We start from the raw sequence: 20,777 nt of genomic DNA, 5'->3' as shown, positions 1-20,777 counted from the left end.
ACTCTAATCTTGGGACTCTAATCTCCAGCAACTGCCATATAAGGAGTCTTGGTGAAATTTAAGTAAATGGAAATCAGGGTAAAATTTCTCTGCTGAGAGACTTTACCAGCACCAAAGAAACTAACCATCTTGGCTCCAGGAAATCACTGGAGGAGTTCTTTGGTGTTCAGTTCCATTCATATTTCTTTAGATACTGGAGCAGACCATTTCTGAAAGTGGCAAAATCAAGGGCATGTAACAGCTATGCCAAACAAGAGCCAGGCAATAATCATCTCCCAACAAAAGAAATCCTACAATCTATCCTTGACATTGCCACCACTAAATATCCCATCAGCAACGTCCTGTGCTCAATGTCGACAAGAAACTGAACTGGACTTGCCATATAAATAGTGTGCGGCGACAAGAGCTGGTCAGAGACTGGAAATTCTGTGGCACCTGATTCACCGAAATCAGTCTGCTATCTACAGGCCTAAGTCAAGTGATGGAATGCTTTTCACTTTCTTGGATAATATAGCTCCAACAATACACTAAGCTTGAAGCCATTTGGCAAATAAAAGTTGACTTTATTAGCACACTATCCACCACCTTTTTAATGTTCAGTCCCTCTGCCACCAATGCATTGTAACCATGATATGCACTGTTATGAAGGTAAGGTGTGTATTGTACCTTTTAAGAAAGTGAATGCTGTTCTGAACTGAGATTACAAGCACCTCTGATATGACTAGATGGCAGCCCCAGAGTGTATTTTTGTTAGTTTCATTGAAAAGTAATTAACGCAAATCATCATCTCTTTAGGGCACAAAAGCTGAGGGGAGCTCCAAGGAAACCGATTCAGCCACAAAACTGATAAAAACTGAAACAGCGATGAAAACGAGGAAGTCTGTATCAGGAAGATTGGCCAGAACTGGGTTAGTAAAAAAATAAATAAATAAACAAGTAATGAATTTCAAGAACGAGAAGCAGGAGTGGACCAGATAGCCCTTCAAGCCTACTCTACCATTCACTATGATCATGGCTGATCATTGGCCTTAAATTCACTACTTTTTCTCTTGCTCCCAATATCATCTTGATTCCACGAGAGACCAAAGGCCTGTCAATCTCAGCCTTAAATATATATATATGAAACAGTTTATTATCTACAGCCTTTTTGGGTATACAATTTCACGAATTCTCAACCCTTTAACTGAAGAAATTAATTTTCATCTCATTCCAAAATGATTGGCACCTTCTCCTAAAACACTCCTGTCAGATTCTAGATTCTTCAGCTAGCAGGGAAAATTATCACTATCTAGTCCAGTCCCTTAAATCTGTGAAGAACTGCCTTGGGCACTTGCAACTTTTTTTCCTGTTGTGTTACGAACTTCCTATTCTTTCCTGCAGTCAAAGGTGTTGAAACCTTGCTGAGTTACAGTTGCTTAAACCACAAGTATGCTTGACAGTGTGAGAGATTATATATTGACATTACAGCCAATTCTGATATTGTCCTTACCTGACCACACTTTTCATATCGCCACACTTCCCTCTTCCACACCATCCTTTGAGTTGAATTAAACATCACTGGTATTACTAGAGATCTATAAACTTTTGCATTGCAGACCATTGAAATAGCTTGATTGATCTTGAAAACTTTGTTGATCCAATTTCCAAATTGACAGGATCAAAACAACATTAACCATTCTAGTTTGAAAGAACGAACCAATATGTAAAGTGATCGCTGATAATTTTGTATTAAATTTTGGGTTAATAGGCTGATGGCCCAAGGCCTCAAGAATGCATGTTTTCATTTTGGTATTAAAAAGTTCCTAGATTCTAATTTTGTTTCCACTGGAATTTAGAGTGGAGAGTGACTGAAGTATCTAAGATTCCAAATGATCTGACAAGGTGGACATAAACCCCTCAAGCAGGCTCAGACTACTTTCCTGAAAATGCAACTCCTTACTTTTTAAACTGGGATTAGGTGAATATTTTTCTCTCACAACATTGTGCAACTTTGGAACTTTGCCTCATAAGGCAATGAAAGTGGGGTCTTTCAATATTTTTTAGGCAGAAGTCAATTTTTGTTGGACAAGAGAATGAAATATTATTGAGTAGTGATGGCAATGTGCAATTTAAGTAGCAAACTGATCAGCCAGAGTCTTATTGAATGGTAGAGCACGTTCAAGCAGCCAACTGGCATACCACTACTTCCAATTCATATGTATGTTCTCAAATAATTTCTTAGTGCAGACCAAGAGAAGCTGCCGCAATCTTTGATTTTCTGTGATTGCGTGTTAACGTGAGGTTCCTATTATTGTTTGTAGCAACTATGGCTGTTCCAGAGAAAATTATACTTGAGTAAAGGCCGAGCTAATCCATGTGTCCCTCTGTAGACAGTAATGGACATAGTCTTGGCCTGATCTGGAGTTGGTAAGGATTATGCAAGATTAAACTATCCATTTCATACTCATCTGATGAGGAAGAAAAGCTAGGTTGTGATTGTGAATACAGCTGCTATGTTTGTCTAGATACCTATTTTGTGATTGTTGAAACTAATAACCTGGCTTGCAAATTGATCTTTCAGCCAATCTAAAATTAAGTTTGTTGTTTTCAGACAAGAACAGCCACCTTTCAAAGGTGTATTTGCTCCTGAGGATTTATACACCTTTCAGGCTACGCCTGTTGGAGAATCAAGCACATTAAAGATTAATTTGCGTAATAGTTCATCGGTTGCGCACATGGTAAGTTCCTTCTGCTCAACAAGTTTAAAGATTATATTGAGCCAATTTCTAAAATTTTCATTCCAAAAATTAATGTATTATTTACACTTATTACAGAACAGCATTATGACCTACAAAATCAAAAGAATCCTCACACAAGGCTTTACAAACTATTTTTCTTTTATCTTTGATTATTGTCTAATAGCAGTTGTTTAGAAACCCAATACTGAAGCACATTTCCTGGATTTCCAAGTTTCTTTTCAACAAATCTAGATATGCAGCTGAAATAATTTAGCTTCTTGGATTGTTCCTGAAGTATGGGTTACATGAAAACAAAATGTATTTTCCTTTTTAGATTTAACTTCCAAAACTTGACAGTGAATCTGATCCTTTGCAATGGTAGTGATGGGTTTTTTTTTAGAAAAGCTTTCCAAATTTGCCAACTCTTGTACTTATTTTTTCTGTATCTTGTATGCTGTAAGAGGCCAGATAATGTTGACATGTCAGGTCTCAGTGCCATTCTTTACTTTGTGTACAAGCTATTCTTGGTAACTGGGTTTCCTCAAAATCGTCTACAATTCTCCTTTAACTCTGACTCCAGGAAAAATTTCATGCAAGTCACTAAACCCAACATTTCAAAACTTCTCCTGTTTTTCAGTTTGCTATAAAGTAGTTATACTTTTGTTGTCTTCTCCATTGCTACCTTCTCTTTAAATTCCCCCTCAGTTGCACTCATCACCCCTGCTTCCAATTAGAACTGTAAGAAATGTGTGGTTTTTCTTTTCATTATGAATCAGCTGCCTTCCTCCCTTTCATTTTCACACTAGCCAAATTTTCCAAACTAAGCTCATCTTGCTCCAGTTTCTGTACCTTCGCCATCTAGACCATATGACTTGCCACCACCTGACTCTGCCCTATTCAGACAAAATTGTTACCACCCAACTTTTCTTCCCAGGCCCCTTTGCTAACTTGCAAAAAGTCCTGTGCTTTCTACACACTTGTTTCAATTTGGAAGTTCTCATTCAGTTTTTAAAGCAATTTGTTTTCATGTCTCCATTTCTTAGCAACTTTAATCCTACAATATTCAATATTTTCTTCATCCTCCTCTTCAAAGATTTTTGTAAGGTGGGGTGGGGGGTGGGGGGCGGCTGTTGAAGAGTACAAGGAGAAAGCTTTGGTCACCTATGTGGATGTTGTCACTCTGACTTTTATCAATTTTTGATACGACCCTGTGAGATCCCTTGAATTTTCTACAAGGTTAAAGGTAATATTTAAAATGATGAATTATTGCTGTTGAGTGAAGTTTTGTGGTTGAGTTTGCATGGTGACATTGTATTGAACATATTTGTATGGTCAACAAAGATAACTGATACTGAGCTATTATTTCAACCATTTAATTATCCATTCTGGGAAAGGCTAGGCATAAAAGTAGCAAGATGATAGAGGAATTCTCTGTCTTAAAAACTATTCTAACTTCCAGTAATGCTTGTGTTTTAATAAAACAAAAGTCCTCAAGGAGGGTTTGTTTACTTTATCACACCAGACACAGCAGATGGAGCAACAATTTGTAACAATATGGCACCTCTTTAAAGGTAGTGAACAAAACACAGCACACCACAAAGGAAGATGATTGTCTGTCATCTCATTGAAAGAACATAACTGCAAAATTTCCTCAGGATCCTAGGTTCAACCATCTAAAGCATCTTCATCAATGACTGCTTGTCCTTCATAGGTGGTCAGGGCAAGAATGTTTGCTGCTGATTGTACAGTGTCCAGCACCATTCACCACTCTTCAGATATTGAACCAGTCCATGTCCAAAAGCAAAACCTCTAAACAACTTCCGGGCCTGGGCCGACAGTAGTAAATGTAAAAGACCATCTCTAACAAGAAGATCCAACCATCATCTCTTGACTTTCAGTAGTGTTACCAGCACTTAAGTCTCACTATTAACATTTCAAGGGTTTCCATTGACCAGAAATTTACTGGACCAACTACACAAATACTATCGCTGCAAGAGCAGGCCAGAGTTTGGGAATTCTACAGTGACTAACTTGCTTCCTGACTCCCCAAAGCCTGTTCACTATCTACAAGACACCAGTCAGGAGTATGTTGAAATACTCTATACTTGCCTGGATGAGTGTCGCTCCAACACTAAAGAAACTTAATACATCCAACGAAAGGCAGCATGCTTGATATGTCAATTTGGCCTGTTCATCATTCACCACCCCTGTTGTCATACATTGGCAGAAATGTGTACCATCTACAAGATACACTGCAACAACTTACTAAGATTCCTCAGACAGCACCTTCCAAACCAGTGGTCTTCACAACCTAGAAGGACAGAGCAATAGGTCCATAGGGACACTATCTGCAAGTTCCCTTCCAAACCCCATACCATCTAACTTGGAACTGTATTACTGTTCCTTTAGTGGTTAGGGCGTTCCACTATTTTCACCTAAACACAATTTGTATACCTGCAGTGGATCAAGAAGATAGCTCATCGCTAACCTTTAAAGGGCAATTTGGGATGTGCAACACATGCCTTGTCACTGATGTCAACATCCCATGGATGATTTCTCTTTTTAAAAGCCCACTGCACCTCAGAAGAATTGAGTAATACTAGGTACCAAGCTGTCACTATATTGAATGCTCAAATGTTTTGAGCCAGAGTCACATTTTATGATTCTGTAGTTGGAATATCTTGGAATCTATGCATGTTACATGTGTGTTATACAGCAGAAAGCATGGTTTGATGGATGCAGCTGCTGTAGTTATTTCAAACCATTGACTGCTTTGAGAGCAAAAAACTTAGATAACTGCATTCATGAGGTTGTGTGTTGTTTTTAACTTGACCCAAGCTACTACTAAATATAATCTTGCGTTTTGCTGTTGGCTGCAGGTTTCTTTAACTTGCTGAATGGGTTGAACCATCATTATTGTGCAAAAATAGTATCCAAACAAGGCCAAGCTGATGTGTCGGACAAGTTTGCCTTAAAGCTCCTAATCTTGCCTGCTGTTTCTTTAAGGAACTATGAACTTACAAGGCCCACTTAACAAGTCATCATCAGATGGGGAGCACATCTATGATTTTCATGTGTCTCCATGAAGACCAGATATAAATGGCTCTGGGGGGAGTGAACTGGCTTTGTGGTAATGTTACTGGGCCAATAGTAGGATTATGAGCTAATCCTTTCAGGACATGGTTTCAAATTCCACCGTGTGAGATGGCGAAAATTGAATTCAATAAATAAATATCTGGAATTATAAGTGTGTGTAATGGGAACCGTTTTTGATTATTGTTTTTAAAAACCCTTCTGGTTCACCATTGTCCTTTTTTTATGAATGAAATTGCCATCCTTACCTGATGTTGGTATTTTTTAAATTCAGACATGAGATGTGCAATGCAGGCGAAGGAGAGCACAATTACTGTTACCAGGCTCTGCAGGTTATTGCTGCTAGACTGGGTCTGAGGCAAGTGTTAAGGAACGAACAAGATGGAAAAGTCTCATCCTTGGCAATCCACCTGTCAGAGGTGGAATTCATTCATGACACTATCAGCAGAAGTGTCCACTGCCCAGTCTTGGTGATTAAACTCTGACTTCACATTCAAGGTAATCATATGTTGTGTGGCAACAACTGTGCTACCTGTGTCAGACATTGAACAGATCTAGCATTCAAAATAGAGCATTTTTGAGGTGCTATGGGCCATCAGACCTCAACCAGTATTTGCAACCTCATGAGCCAGCATTTTCCCGACTCTATCATTTGTCATCAAGTTGACACCTCAATTTTACAACACAAGACTACTTGAAAGTCAAACAGCAGAAGTGGCATGCAACAGTCAAATGATCCCACAGCCCCCAGTATAAACTCTTCAAATCTGCATTCCAATCATGAATAATGGCATATGAACAACTTGCTGGAGGAGAGAATCCACAAATATCTGAATTCTCAATGATTGGGTAGCTGAGCACATCATGCAAAGTGATGGAAGGTGTAATTGACAGTGCTATCAAGTAGAAATTGCATGATAGTTGCTGACTGCTTCATTTGGCTTCTGCTCATGCCCTCATTATAGCCTTAGTCCAAATGTAGACAAAAGAGCTGAGGGGAGGTGAGTGACTCTTTCATTCTAAGGACATATGTGACACTGTGTGGCATCAGGAACATCCATCAAAACTGGAATCAATGGGAATTGGGAATGGAGGAGCTCTCTGACCGCCAACACCCTTAGCTATCTTACTTTGTGCTAGGCACAAATCCAATCTGTAATCATCTTAGCCTCAGGTCATCACTGCAGGGTTTCCTGAGAGTGTCCTAGTCCCAATCATTCTCCGCTTCTTCACCAATGATCTTCCCTCCATCAGAAGGTCAGAAGTGAGCATGTTCACTACAGTGCTTAAAAATGTGTTGCTGGAAAAGCGCAGCAGGTCAGGCAGCATCAAAGGAACAGGAGAATCGACATTTCAGGCATAAGCCTTTCACCCCCCTCGTTCCTGAAGAAGGGCTTATGCCCAAAACGTCGATTCTCCTGTTCCTTTGCTGCCTGACCTGCTGCGCTTTTCCAGCAACACCTTTTTAAGCTCTGACCTCCAGCATCTGCAGTCCTCACTTTCTCCATGTTCACTACAGTGTTTAGTTATGATGCCTCCGTTTACTGAAGCAGACTGCATCCATATGCATTGGGACCCAGAAAACATCTGGGTTGACTGATGAGTTGTTGCCACGTAGCCATCAGGAAATGATCACCTCCAACAAGAGAGAATCTAATCATTGTCCCCTTAGTCAGTGGTGTTACTGTTGTTGAATTCTCTTCATATCAACAACCTGGGAGATACCATTGATCAGAAACTAAACTGAATCAACTATATATGTACTACGGCTAGTGAGTAACTTGATACCTGTCTGCCAAATACTGTCCGTCATTTACAAAGCACAGACCAAAGTGTGATCAAAATACTTTTCACTTGCCTGTTGAGTTCTGCTCCAGCATCACTCAAGTAGCTTCATGCCATCCAAGGCCAAACAGCCCATTTAATTGGCACCCCACCTGCAATATACACTGTAGTAACTCACCAAGGCTTCACTTTCCACACCACCTAGAAGGACGAGCAGCAGATACATGAGAACAACATCATCACCTGCAAGTTTCCCTCTAAGTCTCTCAGCATCCTGACTTGGAACCAGTGTGTCCCTGTGTTCCAGGGTAATAGTTCAAGAATGCATCTTCTCCAGGCCACTTAGTTAGCTAGGCCAGTATTTATTGCCCAGCCCAATATCCATATTGCACAAAGGAATGTCGATAATAAAAGACAGCAATTTACTAAGTGGAATCAGTTTAAATTAAACCTCCTGAGAAGGTCTTTTACTTGATCAGTGATCTTGAGCCAGTGATCTTGGTAGCCAGATCAGAACTGTTTTTAAGCAGCACACTTGAATTGTTGTTTTTGGGCTATAACATTTTTCTATCAGATTTTCTGACTTTGAGGCTGACCAGTATCTTTATGTATTAAACATGTTTTCTCAGGTCATCATTGTCTGCAGCATCTGTTCCATTTTCAATTCCAGCAATTTCCTTCATTATGATTTATGTATGTGTGATGACAAGTACCCATTATCCTTTTTAAGGTAGTTCAACACCAGTTTGCAAAATTTGAAGTGAATTGTTCATTGTTTGAGCTTGCATTCTTGCATTGTTGTACCTTGAGGTGTTTGTTGAACAGAGAAACCAAGGAATTAAAGTATATAGTTCTTTTGAAATTGGTGTCACAGATAGGGTAGTGTTGAAGGTGTTTGGTGCCCAGTGCCCTTGCCTTCATTGGTCAGAGTATTGAATATAGGAGTTGGGATGTCATGTTGCAGCTGCATAGGACATTAGCGAGGCCACTTTTGGAGTACTGCCTACAGTTCTGGTTGCCCTGTTATAGGAAGGATATTATTAAATTGGAAAGTGTGCGAAAAGATTTACAAGGATGTTACTGGGACTGGAGAGTTCTACACAGGTTGTACCATACAAAGTAGCACAACAGAGCAGAATAGTGTTACAGCAGAGAAAATTCAGAGAGAAATCAGAATTAACATTTGAGAGGTCTTTTCACAAGTCTGATAACAGCGAGGAAGAAGCTGTTCTTGAATCTGTTTGTATGTATATTCAAACTTTTTTTACCCTCTGCCAATGGAAGGGAGCAAACCAGAGTGGGAGGGGTCTTTAATTATATTGGTTGCTTTCCCAAGGCAGCGGAAAGTGTTGAACTGAGTCAGTGGACGGATCCTGGTTTGCATGATGGACTGAGCTGTGTTCATGACTCCCTGTAGTTTCTTGCAGTCTTCAGAAGAGCAGTTGCTATACTATGTTGTGATGCATCCAGATAGGATGTTTTCTGTGGTACATCTATAAAAATTGATCAGAGTTATTGCAGACATGCTGAATTTCCTTAGCCTCCTGAGAAAGTAGAGATGTTGATGTGCTTTCTTGACTGTTTCATTGATGTGGGTAGACCAGGAGAGATTGGTGATCATTACTCCCAGGAACTTGACATTTGAACATCTCCACCTCAGCACGATTGATGCAGATAGTAGCGTGCTCTCCACTCTCCTTCCTGAAGCCAATGACTAGCTCCTTCGTTTTGCTGACGTTCATGGAGAATTTATATCTTTACACCATGCCGCTAATCACTCACTTTCCTGTATTCTGTCTTGTCATTGTAGATCCAACCTGCAATGGTGATGTTTTCAGCAAACTTGTAAATGGAGTTGGGGTGGAATTTGGCCACATAGTCTAGAGTGCATGCAGAGTATAGTAGAGAGCTGAGGATGCATCCTTGCCAGGCACTGATGTTGAGGATTATGGTGGAGGAGGTGTTGCCGATTCTTGATTGCAGTCTGAGTCAGGAAGTGGGAGCTGTGGTCTAGGTCTGTTTCGAGATGAGTTTGTTTGGTGTTGAAGGCAATCCTGTAGTCAATAAGTAGGGGTCTGATGTAGGTTATCCATCATACATGATAGATGTATAATGGATAGCCTACATCAGACCCCGACTTATTGATTGCAGGATTGCCTTCAACACCAGACAAACTCATCTCTAAACTGAGACCTAGATCACCGTCTCAGTTTAGTGATCGAGATGGTCTAGGGAGAAAGCATCTGTTGAACTAGTAGATCAATTGTAAAGGATCAAGGCAATTTGGTAGGCTGGAGTTGTGAGCCATGACTCCCCTCTCAAAGCACTTCATGGTTATGAAAGACCGAGCCATTGGGTGGTAGCCATTGAGGCATACTCCATGATTTTCCTTTGGCACCAGGATGATGGTGGTCTTGAAGCAGGTGAAGACTTCAGATCTTAATAATGAGAGGTTAAGCATGTCTGTGAATACTTCCTCCATCTGGTCCACACAAGATCTGATTTCACAGCCGGGAACACTATCCAGGCCAGTAGCTTTCCATAGGTTTATGCTCAAGAAGGTCGATCGAACATCTGTGGCAGACTGTGGGTACAGGTGGATTTGAGCCTGTTTGGATCGGTGATAGTATTTCACTGTTCAAAGCAAGTGTAGAATGCATTGACCTCATTCTGTCGGGATATACTGTTGCCCACAATACTGTTCAATCTCACTGTAGCATGTAACGGGAGATAAGCTTCCCACAAACAACTGATAGTTAGTATGGATCTCAAACTTAGCTTGGTATTGCTTCTTGTTTTCTCCGATGGCTTTACAAAGATGATACCTGGATTTCCTGTATAGGTCAGGGTTGTCTGACTTGTACACCTTGGACCTGTACTTCAGTAAGGAATGGATCTCCTGGTTTATCCAGTTGGGGAGTGTTCGTTTTAACTTTGTCTACCCATTTACTCATGAAGTCTGTGACATACTCGTTTAGGTTGGCCACTGAGTTCTTGAATGTGGCCCAGTCCACTGATGCCAAGCAGTCCCTCAGAAGCCTTTCCATTGCTTCAGAGCAGTGCTGCACTATTTTATGTACGGAGGGCCCTCATGCTTCAACTTATGCTTGTAAGCCAGAAGGAGGAGCACATCATTGCATTTTGGAAAATCAGATCACAGATGTGGGGGATGGAGTGCTAGGATCTTTGATAGTTGTATAGCAATGGTCAAGAATGTCCAGGCCAGATGATGTGTTGGTTGTATTTTGGTAGTGTGTTCTTGAAGTTGGACTGGATGAAGTCACCAGCTACGATGAACAAGGCCTCCGGGTATTCTGTCCCAAAACTTGGTAGCATTGTGTATTTAATCAAGTGCACTCTTCACTTCTGTGCAGGGTGATGTGTAAGCCACTGTCAGGATAGATGAGGTGAACTTGCGCAGCAGGTGGTAGGGATGGCACTTAAGATATTCAAAGTCTGTGAGAAGATTTGTAGCTCGGGTGCTCGTTGTTGTGGTTCTGTTCGCTGAGCTGCGAATTTGTGTTGCAGACGTTTCGTCCCCTATCTAGGTGACATCCTCAGTGCTTGGGAGCCTCCTGTGAAGCGCTTCTGTGATCTTTCCTCCGGCATTTGTAGTGGTTTGAATTCAAACAATGTGCACCCGAGCTACAAATCTTCACACCGACTTTGAACACCTACGGGCGAGAGACGCTAAGACAAGCCAGGAAATGGGAATCCTGTGCCAACCGCCTAAGCGCCACATACGAACAACTCCAGTTCCTGCATGAATGCCGAAAGAATCGAATCCTTCCACCACGTGTCCGATACAGACCACCAGTCAATAACCCACAAGCCAGGGACACAGCCAGGCAGAACGGATTCAGGATGATCCAGGTAATGACTACAGACGCTCACAACAGACTTCACAAATACAGACAAATTGCGCGCCAAATATCGTTAATTTCAAAAACCACCAATCAGGAATGGACCCGGATTATGGAACAGGCCGTCACCATAGGACAGGACAGACCACACACCGCAAAAAAACGGTACTAAAAGAAAAAATGGCCAAACTAACACACAACAGAGAGAACACCACAACACACACACCTGGGTTAGAAACCTCTCCCACAGACAGCTCACAGACACGGAAAGAACGATACTGGCCAAGGGACTCAACTAAAACCACAAGACAGCAGACTTCCTAGCAGCACTACAATGCACTCTCCGGGACAATGGACTGACAGAAGAGACGCAACAAACAGTGAGACAAAGTATCGTACCTCTGATAACAAGGAAAAGACAAACACACAACCTCAACACCAAGGAGAGGGAAGCACTAAAATCACTAAAACGATAAGAACATAATCATACTACTAGCAGACCAAGGCAGAATGATGGTCATCCTGGACAAAGCAGACTACATCCAAAAAACGCAACAACTACTTGCAGATACCAACACCTACCAAAAGAGGGAGTTTGACCCCACCCCACAGCTCACCAATAGGATAAACAACACACTGAGGAACCTACAAAAAAACGGACAGATAACCAGAGCTGACCTACAAAGAATGAAACCTGAAAGCAACAACACCCCCAGATTCTATGGACTACCTAAAGTACACAAACCAGACATCCCACTCAGATCCACAGTATCACTACCAGGGACACCATCGCACAAACTGGCTAAAGAGCTACGGCAGAAACTGAAACACCTGATCAGCGGATCCAGACACACACGACAATCAACACAGGAATTCTTGGACATCATCAGAAATATACACATAGACAAGGAAGAAACCATGGTCTCATTCGATGTAACGGCACTGTTCACCTCTATCGACAAAACCCTAGCCAGAGAAACAATAGCCAACCTGCTGGACATACAGAACAGACAACAGGACATTGAACCTATCAACAAAGACGGCATACTCAAACTACTGGACCTGTGCCTCACAACACACTTCACATTCAACAACCGAATATATGAACAAATCAACGGCACACCGATGGGCTCACCCATCTCTGGACTCACAGCAGAAGCGGTAATGCAGAGATTAGAACAAACAGTCTTACCGCAAATTCAACCCAAACTCTGGGTCAGATATGTGGATGACACCTTTTGTAATCATTTAAAAAAACACAAATAGAAAACACACACCGGATCATCAACGTCACACTCACAGGAATCCGATTCACTAGAGAGGAAGAAAATGACAACCAACTCCCATTCCTGGACGTGATGGTACAGAGAACACCGAATGGAGAATTCACCACAAAGGTATACAGGAAAGCCACACATACAGACCAATCCTTAACTACGAAAGCAACCACCCCAACACAAGAAGTTGCATCAAGACACTATTCAAAAGGGCCACAACACATTGCAGTACATCAGAACTGCAAAAAGAGGAAGAAGAACACCTATACAATGTATTCGCCAAAAACGGATACCTGCGCAATTTCATCAACAGATGCCTAAGGGAAAGACATGCCACAACCCAAAGGACTAGCCATACTACCATACATCAAGAGCATTTCCAAACTGACAGCCAGACTACTGCGACTACTAGGACTCATAACAGCACACAAACCAACAGCCACTCTCCGACACCAACTCACCAGCACGAAGGACCCGATACCCAGCATGAGCAAAACTAATGTAGTGTACAAAATCCCATGCAAGGACTGCACAAACACTACATAGGACAAACAGGAAGACAGCTAACGATCCGCATCCATGAACACCAACTAGCCACGAAACAACACGACCAGCTATCCTTAGTAGCCACACACTCAGATGACAAGCAACGTGAATTCGACTGGGACAACACTACTATTATAGGACAGGCCAAACAGAGAACAGCCAGGGAATTCCTAGAGGCATGGCACTCATCCACCGATTCAATCAATAAGCATATCGACCTGGACCCAATATACTGACCACTGCAGCGGACAGCTGGAACTGACAACCGGAAGCGGCAGATTCAAACCACTACAAATGCCGGAGGAAAGATCACAGAAGCGCTTTACAGGAGGCTCCAAGCACTGAGGATGTCACCTAGACAGGGGACGAAACGTCTGCAACACAAATTCCCAGCTCGGCGAACAGAACCACAACTTAAGATATTCTAGGTCCGGAACGCAGTAACCCACTGGGGTTTCCAAGTCTGAGTGCTAGGAGGCAGACACCACTGCCTCTTGCCTTGCTAGAGGATGCCGAATGGTCTATTCTATGAACTGAGAAACCTTCCAGTCGTATGACGGGTGTAGCAGGAGTGAGCCATGTCTCTGTAAAAACTGAGCAAATAGTAGCCCCTTGGTTCCCTTTTGGAAGATGAGACTAGCTTTAGGTTCATCTATTTTGTCCCCAATTGTCTGGATGTTTGTCTGGAAATCCTGAAGTCTGTCTCAGCTGACGTCCAATATATCTCTCTCGTTTTCTGGGTAGATGGCTGCTCTTATTCGATCCTGGGTGTCGGTGAAGGAACTCTGGAAGGCAAATGTGTGATCCTGATGGGGTTCTGGGCACCAGTCACAGCCTTGAGCATTCTGGAAGGATCTTAGTTGGGCCTCTTTGATGCCACATTATGGTGTTTCTTGTTCCTGCGCTAGTCAGGCCTTGGTTTGATTTGGGTTTCCACGACGTTACTGACATCAAACCTCAGAGTTAGGAAAACCTCCTGGCTTGCAGTTTTAGCATCCTTTAATGTGTTCCTGAGGTGGCCCTGGGCTCTGGGGTGTCTTGTAGTCGGTCTGGTCAGGCCTCCTCAATATTGGGTCACCGTGGGGTCAGATCTTCTTCCAGCTGGTTCAACTGTTCGGGCCTTGGTTCTGGGTTTCCATGAGGTGGTCAGGCTTGCAGGAAACCCATAGACCCTTGGTTTAGATTAGATTACATTACATTACATTATAGTGTGGAAACAGGCCCTCTGGCATCAGTAATTCAAGCCTCGTCTGTCATTCAATCTTTAAATCTGATAGTAGGTTTAAGAGAACATTATTATTAATTCTGATAGACGTGGACATAGAATTGAGGTTGAGAAGAGCAGAACAATTACAAGTTATGTAAGAATAATATTTGCTGTAGACAGCTCACAAAATAGTGCCACACGCTGGCACCATCTTTGAATGTTTTCACTATCTCACCTGTATACTATAACATACTTGTAAAGGGGTTGATAAAAATCCACCTCAGGAAAGATATTATTTCATGGAAATCAGTTCAGCGAAGGTTCACTTGAATGTTCCCTGGTATGGAGGGATTGTTGAATGAGTGTTAAGGCAAAACAAGGGTTGGGACTCATTATTCTAAATGCCAGTGAGTAGAGGTGATATCATTGAAACATATAGGATTCTTAGGGGGCTTGACAGGGTGAAAGGATGTTTCGCCTTGTGGGAGAGCCTAGGATCAGAGGGCACTGTCTCAGAATAAAGGGACACAAATTTAAGACTGCACGAAGGAGGAATTTCTTGAGGTTTGAGTCTTTAGAAATCCTTGCCACAAACTTTGGGGACAGCGTCCTCATGTACATCTAAGACTGAGAAAAATAAGTAAGTGTTACGGGGAAAGGGCTGGAAAGTGTACATGAGTAATGTTTGATCAACCATGATCCTATTGAATGGCGAAGCAGGCTTGAGAGGCCAAACAGCCTACACCTGATCATTGTTTAAGGATCAAGTGGATGAAATAGAGTTGACACAGTCAGGAGATTAACCCGATTTTATGCACAATTGTTGACCAATTAAGTTATCTGCTCGTGCTCTAATGTAGATTTTGTTAAAATGATTGCAGGGATGAAAGACTTCCATTCTAAAAATGGATTGGAGAAGTAAGGAATATTTTTTTTGGAGAGGAGAAGACTGAGAGGGGAGATTGATAGATATTTTCAAAATGGTGGTTTGGAAAGATTATGATGTCGTGCCAGTGTTAGAGTGGAGTGTACAAAGTTTAAAAAAACACACACAACACTGGGTTATAGTCCAACAGATTTATTTGAAACCAAAAGCTTAGATAGGGAGAAATTGTGCCCACTTATAATGGCATCAAGAGCAAGAGGGCACAGATTTGAACTAATTAGCAAAAGAGACAAATGATTTAGAGGCTTGTGCAAATGGTTGAGGTGCATTGCTTGGGAGTATAGTGGAGGTAGGATCAATTCAAGCATTAACAAAGAATTTGGACAGAGTGGATAAATATACTTACAGGGTTTATAGGTTAGAGGCAGGAATGGCACTTGTTCATTTGGAGAGCCAGTCCAAATAGCTGCCTTTTTTGTATTGTCACAATACAGTGATTCTTTGGTCAGCACTTGTCATTGATTTAACAGTAAAGAAACAGGATCCTGTATCCACTTGTTTGCGAATAATTTGTGTATGTATATATATATACATGTGAATGTACAGTAATTTTTGCACAATTATTCTCCTGCACATAGTGCATAAATTGTTGGCACTAGTTAAAGATTGTTGAAAGCCACAAGCCCCAGCTCCACCCACCCCACCACCACCACTGCTGCATACTTGCCATACTTATGGGCTGAGATTTTTTTCTTACAGTAAGACGAAAAGGTAAAAATCATTCAATCATGCTGATTATTTGAGATGATTTGCAGTGATGCATGTCTCTAATGAATATTCTCTTGCTTTATGCTGTAAATTAAAATAGTGATCAACACTTATTCAAACATGTTTGGATTAATAGCTGATTTGAGCTGCTGGATATAAACTGTAATATTTTAAAATGAAATATTTTGTCATAAGCCCGTGTTTGTGTTGCTTGTTGCTGTACTAATGCTCTTGGTGTTGATTTGCAGCTGAAGTTTGTAAATCCCAGGGAGCCATTTTATATCAAGCATTCCAATTATTCATTGCGGTGAGTGATCAATAAAAATCTTAAGCAACAAGGAGGCAATATCTTGAGAATGGAATTAGTGCGTGATCTTATAAACATCACGATTGCAGCATTATACAAGGGATTTGAATCCTTAAATTTGTTCCTTTCTCTTGTGATTATGCTAAATATTCATCCTGCTGGAATTCGCTGTAAGGAAAAAAATATAGATTCTTTACACTTGGATAATAAAAAGAATATATTCATATGTGGTAATTCTCTTCATTCATGTATGTTTTAATGAAAGCTATTGAGAAAGTGAAGTGCAAGATTGAGTGTATCAATGTGGAACATAAAGACAGACTTAAAATACTGTAGCTTTGCTAAATATCTTTAATTTGATTTCACAATCCTGATCACTACCAAAAATCATACTGCATAGAACTAAAGGAAATATATATTGTACTAAAATTGTGCAAGAAAGGTATGTAGAATTGATTTTCAGTTCTGGAATATACAAACATATGAAGTAGGAGCAGGAGTGGACAGTTTGTCCCCTTGAGTATTTGCTTGTTTGAAATTCCGCATTCCAATCTACACACAGTAACCTTTGTAGGCATTAAATGATCAAACATGTCTAAGTGATTTCTTTCATTAGCATACTGAAGCCTACCTTAGCAATTCACTAGTTAAGATTTGCAAATGGTACTGACTAGGAATCAGGTGTGATCCTCCCTGTCTGCTTATAAAAGAACATTATGCTTCAAATGTGATGAACATTGGATTTGAATTGATTAGGATAACTTGAGGGCTTGTAAGGTGCACAATGGAAACCCAGTTTATTCTTTCCATCTTCAAACATCAATAATCTATGGCCCAGAAAATTAATTGCATCTTCTCTCAATCTTAAATTTAGATTTTCAGAAATTTTCTGATTGTGCTGTACTTTGGAAAGTTATTATATCTAATCAGTAAATACTTGCCCAGTCCTAATTTCTTTCTCTTGGCAAAGCTTGTTTCCTCCATTATTGAATAATGTGGTAATTGTGATCAGTGATGCTTCAGTTTCTTCTGTGCTTCCTTTTAACGTGCTTCATCTGGTGAAACAAATTTACCTGGAACACTAACATTTGGAGAAGTAGAAGAATAATACAGAATGTTAAGGACAGGAATATAAGAACAAGAGGCGGCCATAAAGCCCCTCAAATCTGTTTGGCACATACCTGATCTGTGTGTTTATTCTATGTCCAACAAAGTTCTATCAACTTCAGTTTTGACCAATTCATTTCATCCTCAACTTCAGCACTTCTTTGATATGAAAATTCTGGATTTCAGTTACTCTTTTGTATGAGGTCCTTCTGACACCATCCCTGCATGACTCAGCTTGAATTTGAATGTTATTGCTCCCTTATACTGGACCTCTCCTCTTACCTCCATTCCACCACCTTCTAATTGAGGGAATACATGCCTTTTCTCTGCATTGAGCTTTATAATTTGTTGCTTTCACTCTTAGTATCATTCTAATCTGCCTATCACCAAATCACCTACGTGAGGTCATATCTTTACTGGGATGTGATGCAGACAATTAAGTGCTGTATTCTGAAATGGGACTAATCAAAGTTTTGATATAACTTCTGCTGTACAGTTTATTCTTAGATTCACTGAGCCAAATGGGTTCTTCCTACATTGTACAAATCAAGAGTTCTAAATTTAAACTTGAACCTTCAAAATGGACGCCGTTCATCTGGTTATTGTTTCACCTCCCCCCACCCCCCAACTTTCAGTCCCAAATGTAAATGATACTGGTATTTCCTTTTCTTGAAAGATACCATTTCCATGTGAAACTTGGGAATGGACAAGTACCGCATCTTTTGGTGAGGGGGAAGTTGATTTCAAGTTTTGTTCATATTGCTTTTACTTCATGAATTTATTTTTTTTGTTTAGTGCTCAACACTACATCAATCTACCTGTCCGGTTCAAACCAGAGTCAGACGGCAGATTCGAGGCACTGCTCGTGATACAAACCGATACATGTGGAAGTCTCCCTATTCGACTTATTGGTGATGCTATTAGAAAGGAGTAAATGAAAATCAATTTTGTTAAATTAAATGTCTGGTTGTACTTGAGATCTGTCTTCAAGAAGAAACTGTTCCACAGGAAACAGCATTATGTAAAATTGTATAGTAAATGTATCTTTCATGTACAAATTTGCAAATTATGCATTTTATAAATGAAGATATTTAGGCACTGGTGCCATTTAACATCAGCATAATGTCATTCGTAAAGAGGGAAAGTATTTTAGTACGCATTTGTAGTATACAAAATAACAATACCAATTTACTGCGGCAAGGAGCTGTAAAAGTTTCTGCCTCTTCCTTCATTATTGTATAATTTGAAATATTTTGCACAAGCTTCATTTTTGTGGCTGTTTTATGTACATTTGAAATAGTTCTTGCTGTATATTTGAAATAAAGTTAGTATGGGCAATTAATTTATCAAGATATCTCATGTTTTTCTTAAATCCACATACTGCAGGTGACGTAACTTAAAGGATTTTATTGCTGTACTTGAAGCAGTCAATAAAATGGAGCTAAAAACTAAAAAGTTTCTTCCTATTAATGTAAAAGCAAAGTGCTGGAGAAATTTAAACAAACATGTCTACATTTGTGGCGAGTGAAACAAAGTTTTAAGTCTGATATAACTCTTTGAAACTAAGAATTAATTGCTTAGTCACACAGAACTTGCACATTACAAAAGGAGAAAGAAGCAAAGTTTTTTTTTGTCTTGCACTGAAGACTAAGATGCAGACTTGGAAAAAGGAGCATCAAATCATCACTCCGTGTATATTGCACAGATGTGTGAAACAGTCAATGCTTACCACTTCTGAACAACAGCCAGTGTAGCTTTAGACTACCCTGGAAGGGAAGACATCTCAAACATTTGAACTACGTGTGAAGCCAGCTGTGTCTCACTGCTACCTCGCAATAATACAAATTGTTTACTCCACTAACAGGATGCTGCCTTGGAATCAAAAAGGTATTTTGCATACAACACACGAGTATTTTGGCAAATTTCAGTATTGGGGTGATGCCAGCTATTTAAGCCATAGGTCCCAATGACTGGAAGACTATCAAACACTGCCTCCTAGATCATTTGCAATGGGCTGTATGCTGATCGTGTTCAACCAACCTGAGCATCCAACTATCAGAGCATTAGGTATGATTCAGCTTTTGGACATGATGTATTAAATAAACTTTGGTATCCGTTTAAGGTTATATTTGGGTTTGCAATATCATGTGTGCTGGCAACTACCTACATTAATACTGCACCTTGTTTTATGTAGGTGCAGAAATTTGCACATACACTGCATCTTTTTCATTGGGAAGTTTCAAAAAAAGGCTTGTGGAGACTGGCAATCAGCTGTATTCCCATGGCAACACCTTGACCAATCCGTTTTCAGACCAGGCAGTGGAATTAAGATTGATGATTAACTGTTGCTGTTGCATCACCATGCAAATGAAGACCCAATCAATCAGCACCCTTTTTTCATGCTGTTTAAATTGGTATCCAATTTTTCAAATCTTTGCATCCTAATTTCTGATAACTGCAAGATGACCTTCAACACTACTAAAAGTAGACAAGTTGAAGTATTTTTCTATATTTTATTGAAGGTATGGGGCTCTATACCTATCTTTCGGCCTGCGATTGCACTGTCCAATTATGAGCAATTTTTAAATGGAATATTGTTTCTGCAGTAATGCACTAGTTTGATTTTCTGATATTGGCAGATTTTGAAGAGGCTCAATTCTTAGTATTCATTCTCTTAGTATAACCAATGACTTTCTGGTAGGTAGGTGAAAGTGAGGACTGCGAATGCTGGAGATTAGATTCAAGATGAGAGTGGTGCTGGAAAAACACAGCAGGTCAGGCAGCATCCGAGGAGCAGAAATATCAATGTTTCGGGCAGGAGTCCTTCGTCGGCAATGAGGCTGTAAACCTCGGGGGTGGAGAGATAAATGGGAGGGAGTGGGGCTGGGGAGAAGGTAGTTGAGAGTGCAATAGGTGAATAGAGGAAGGGGTAAAAGTGATAAGTTGGAGAGGGTGGAGTGGATAGGTAAGAAGGTAGATTGACAGGTCTTAAGGATGGCGCTGAGCTGGAAGTTTGGAACTGGGGTAAGGTGGGGGAGAGGGGAAATGAGGAAACTGGTGAAGTCCACATTGATGTCCTGGGGTTGAAGAGTTCTGAAGCAGAAGATGAGGTGTTATTCATCCGGGTGTCAGGTGGGGGGAGTGGCTGTGGAGGAGACCCAGGACCTGCTTGCTCTCAGCAGATTGGGTGGGGGTGTTAAAATGTTCGGTCACAGGGCAGT

The 20,777-nt window shown here is 40.7% G+C and overlaps 1 protein-coding gene across 6 annotated transcripts in view; it reads left to right on the top strand.

Moving 5' to 3' along the window:
- The window catches only part of cep192 (centrosomal protein 192), a 193,615-nt gene extending 174,648 nt beyond the window's left edge, over positions 1-18,967 (top strand). For 5 of the 6 annotated variants that reach the window (XM_043687706.2, XM_043687703.2, XM_043687704.2 and 2 more), the window contains exons 44-47: positions 796-908; positions 2,591-2,717; positions 16,391-16,449; positions 18,352-18,966. In XM_043687706.2, coding sequence (XP_043543641.2) covers positions 796-908; positions 2,591-2,717; positions 16,391-16,449; positions 18,352-18,490 — 438 coding nt within the window. In that variant the 3' untranslated portion in view covers positions 18,491-18,966. Of the gene's footprint in view, positions 1-795; positions 909-2,590; positions 2,718-16,390; positions 16,450-18,351 lie in introns of all 6 variants that reach the window. The other variant, XM_043687705.2, reaches the window with a different exon arrangement.
- The last annotated feature ends 1,810 nt before the right edge of the window (positions 18,968-20,777 follow it).

This window comes from Chiloscyllium plagiosum, unplaced genomic scaffold (genome assembly GCF_037043375.1).
Source record: "Chiloscyllium plagiosum isolate Xiang-an unplaced genomic scaffold, Cpla_swu_hap1 HiC_scaffold_4, whole genome shotgun sequence".
Classification (NCBI taxonomy): Eukaryota; Metazoa; Chordata; class Chondrichthyes; order Orectolobiformes; family Hemiscylliidae; genus Chiloscyllium; species Chiloscyllium plagiosum.
Note: the sequence above shows the minus strand (reverse complement) of the source record. Positions and strands in the feature narration are given on the sequence as shown.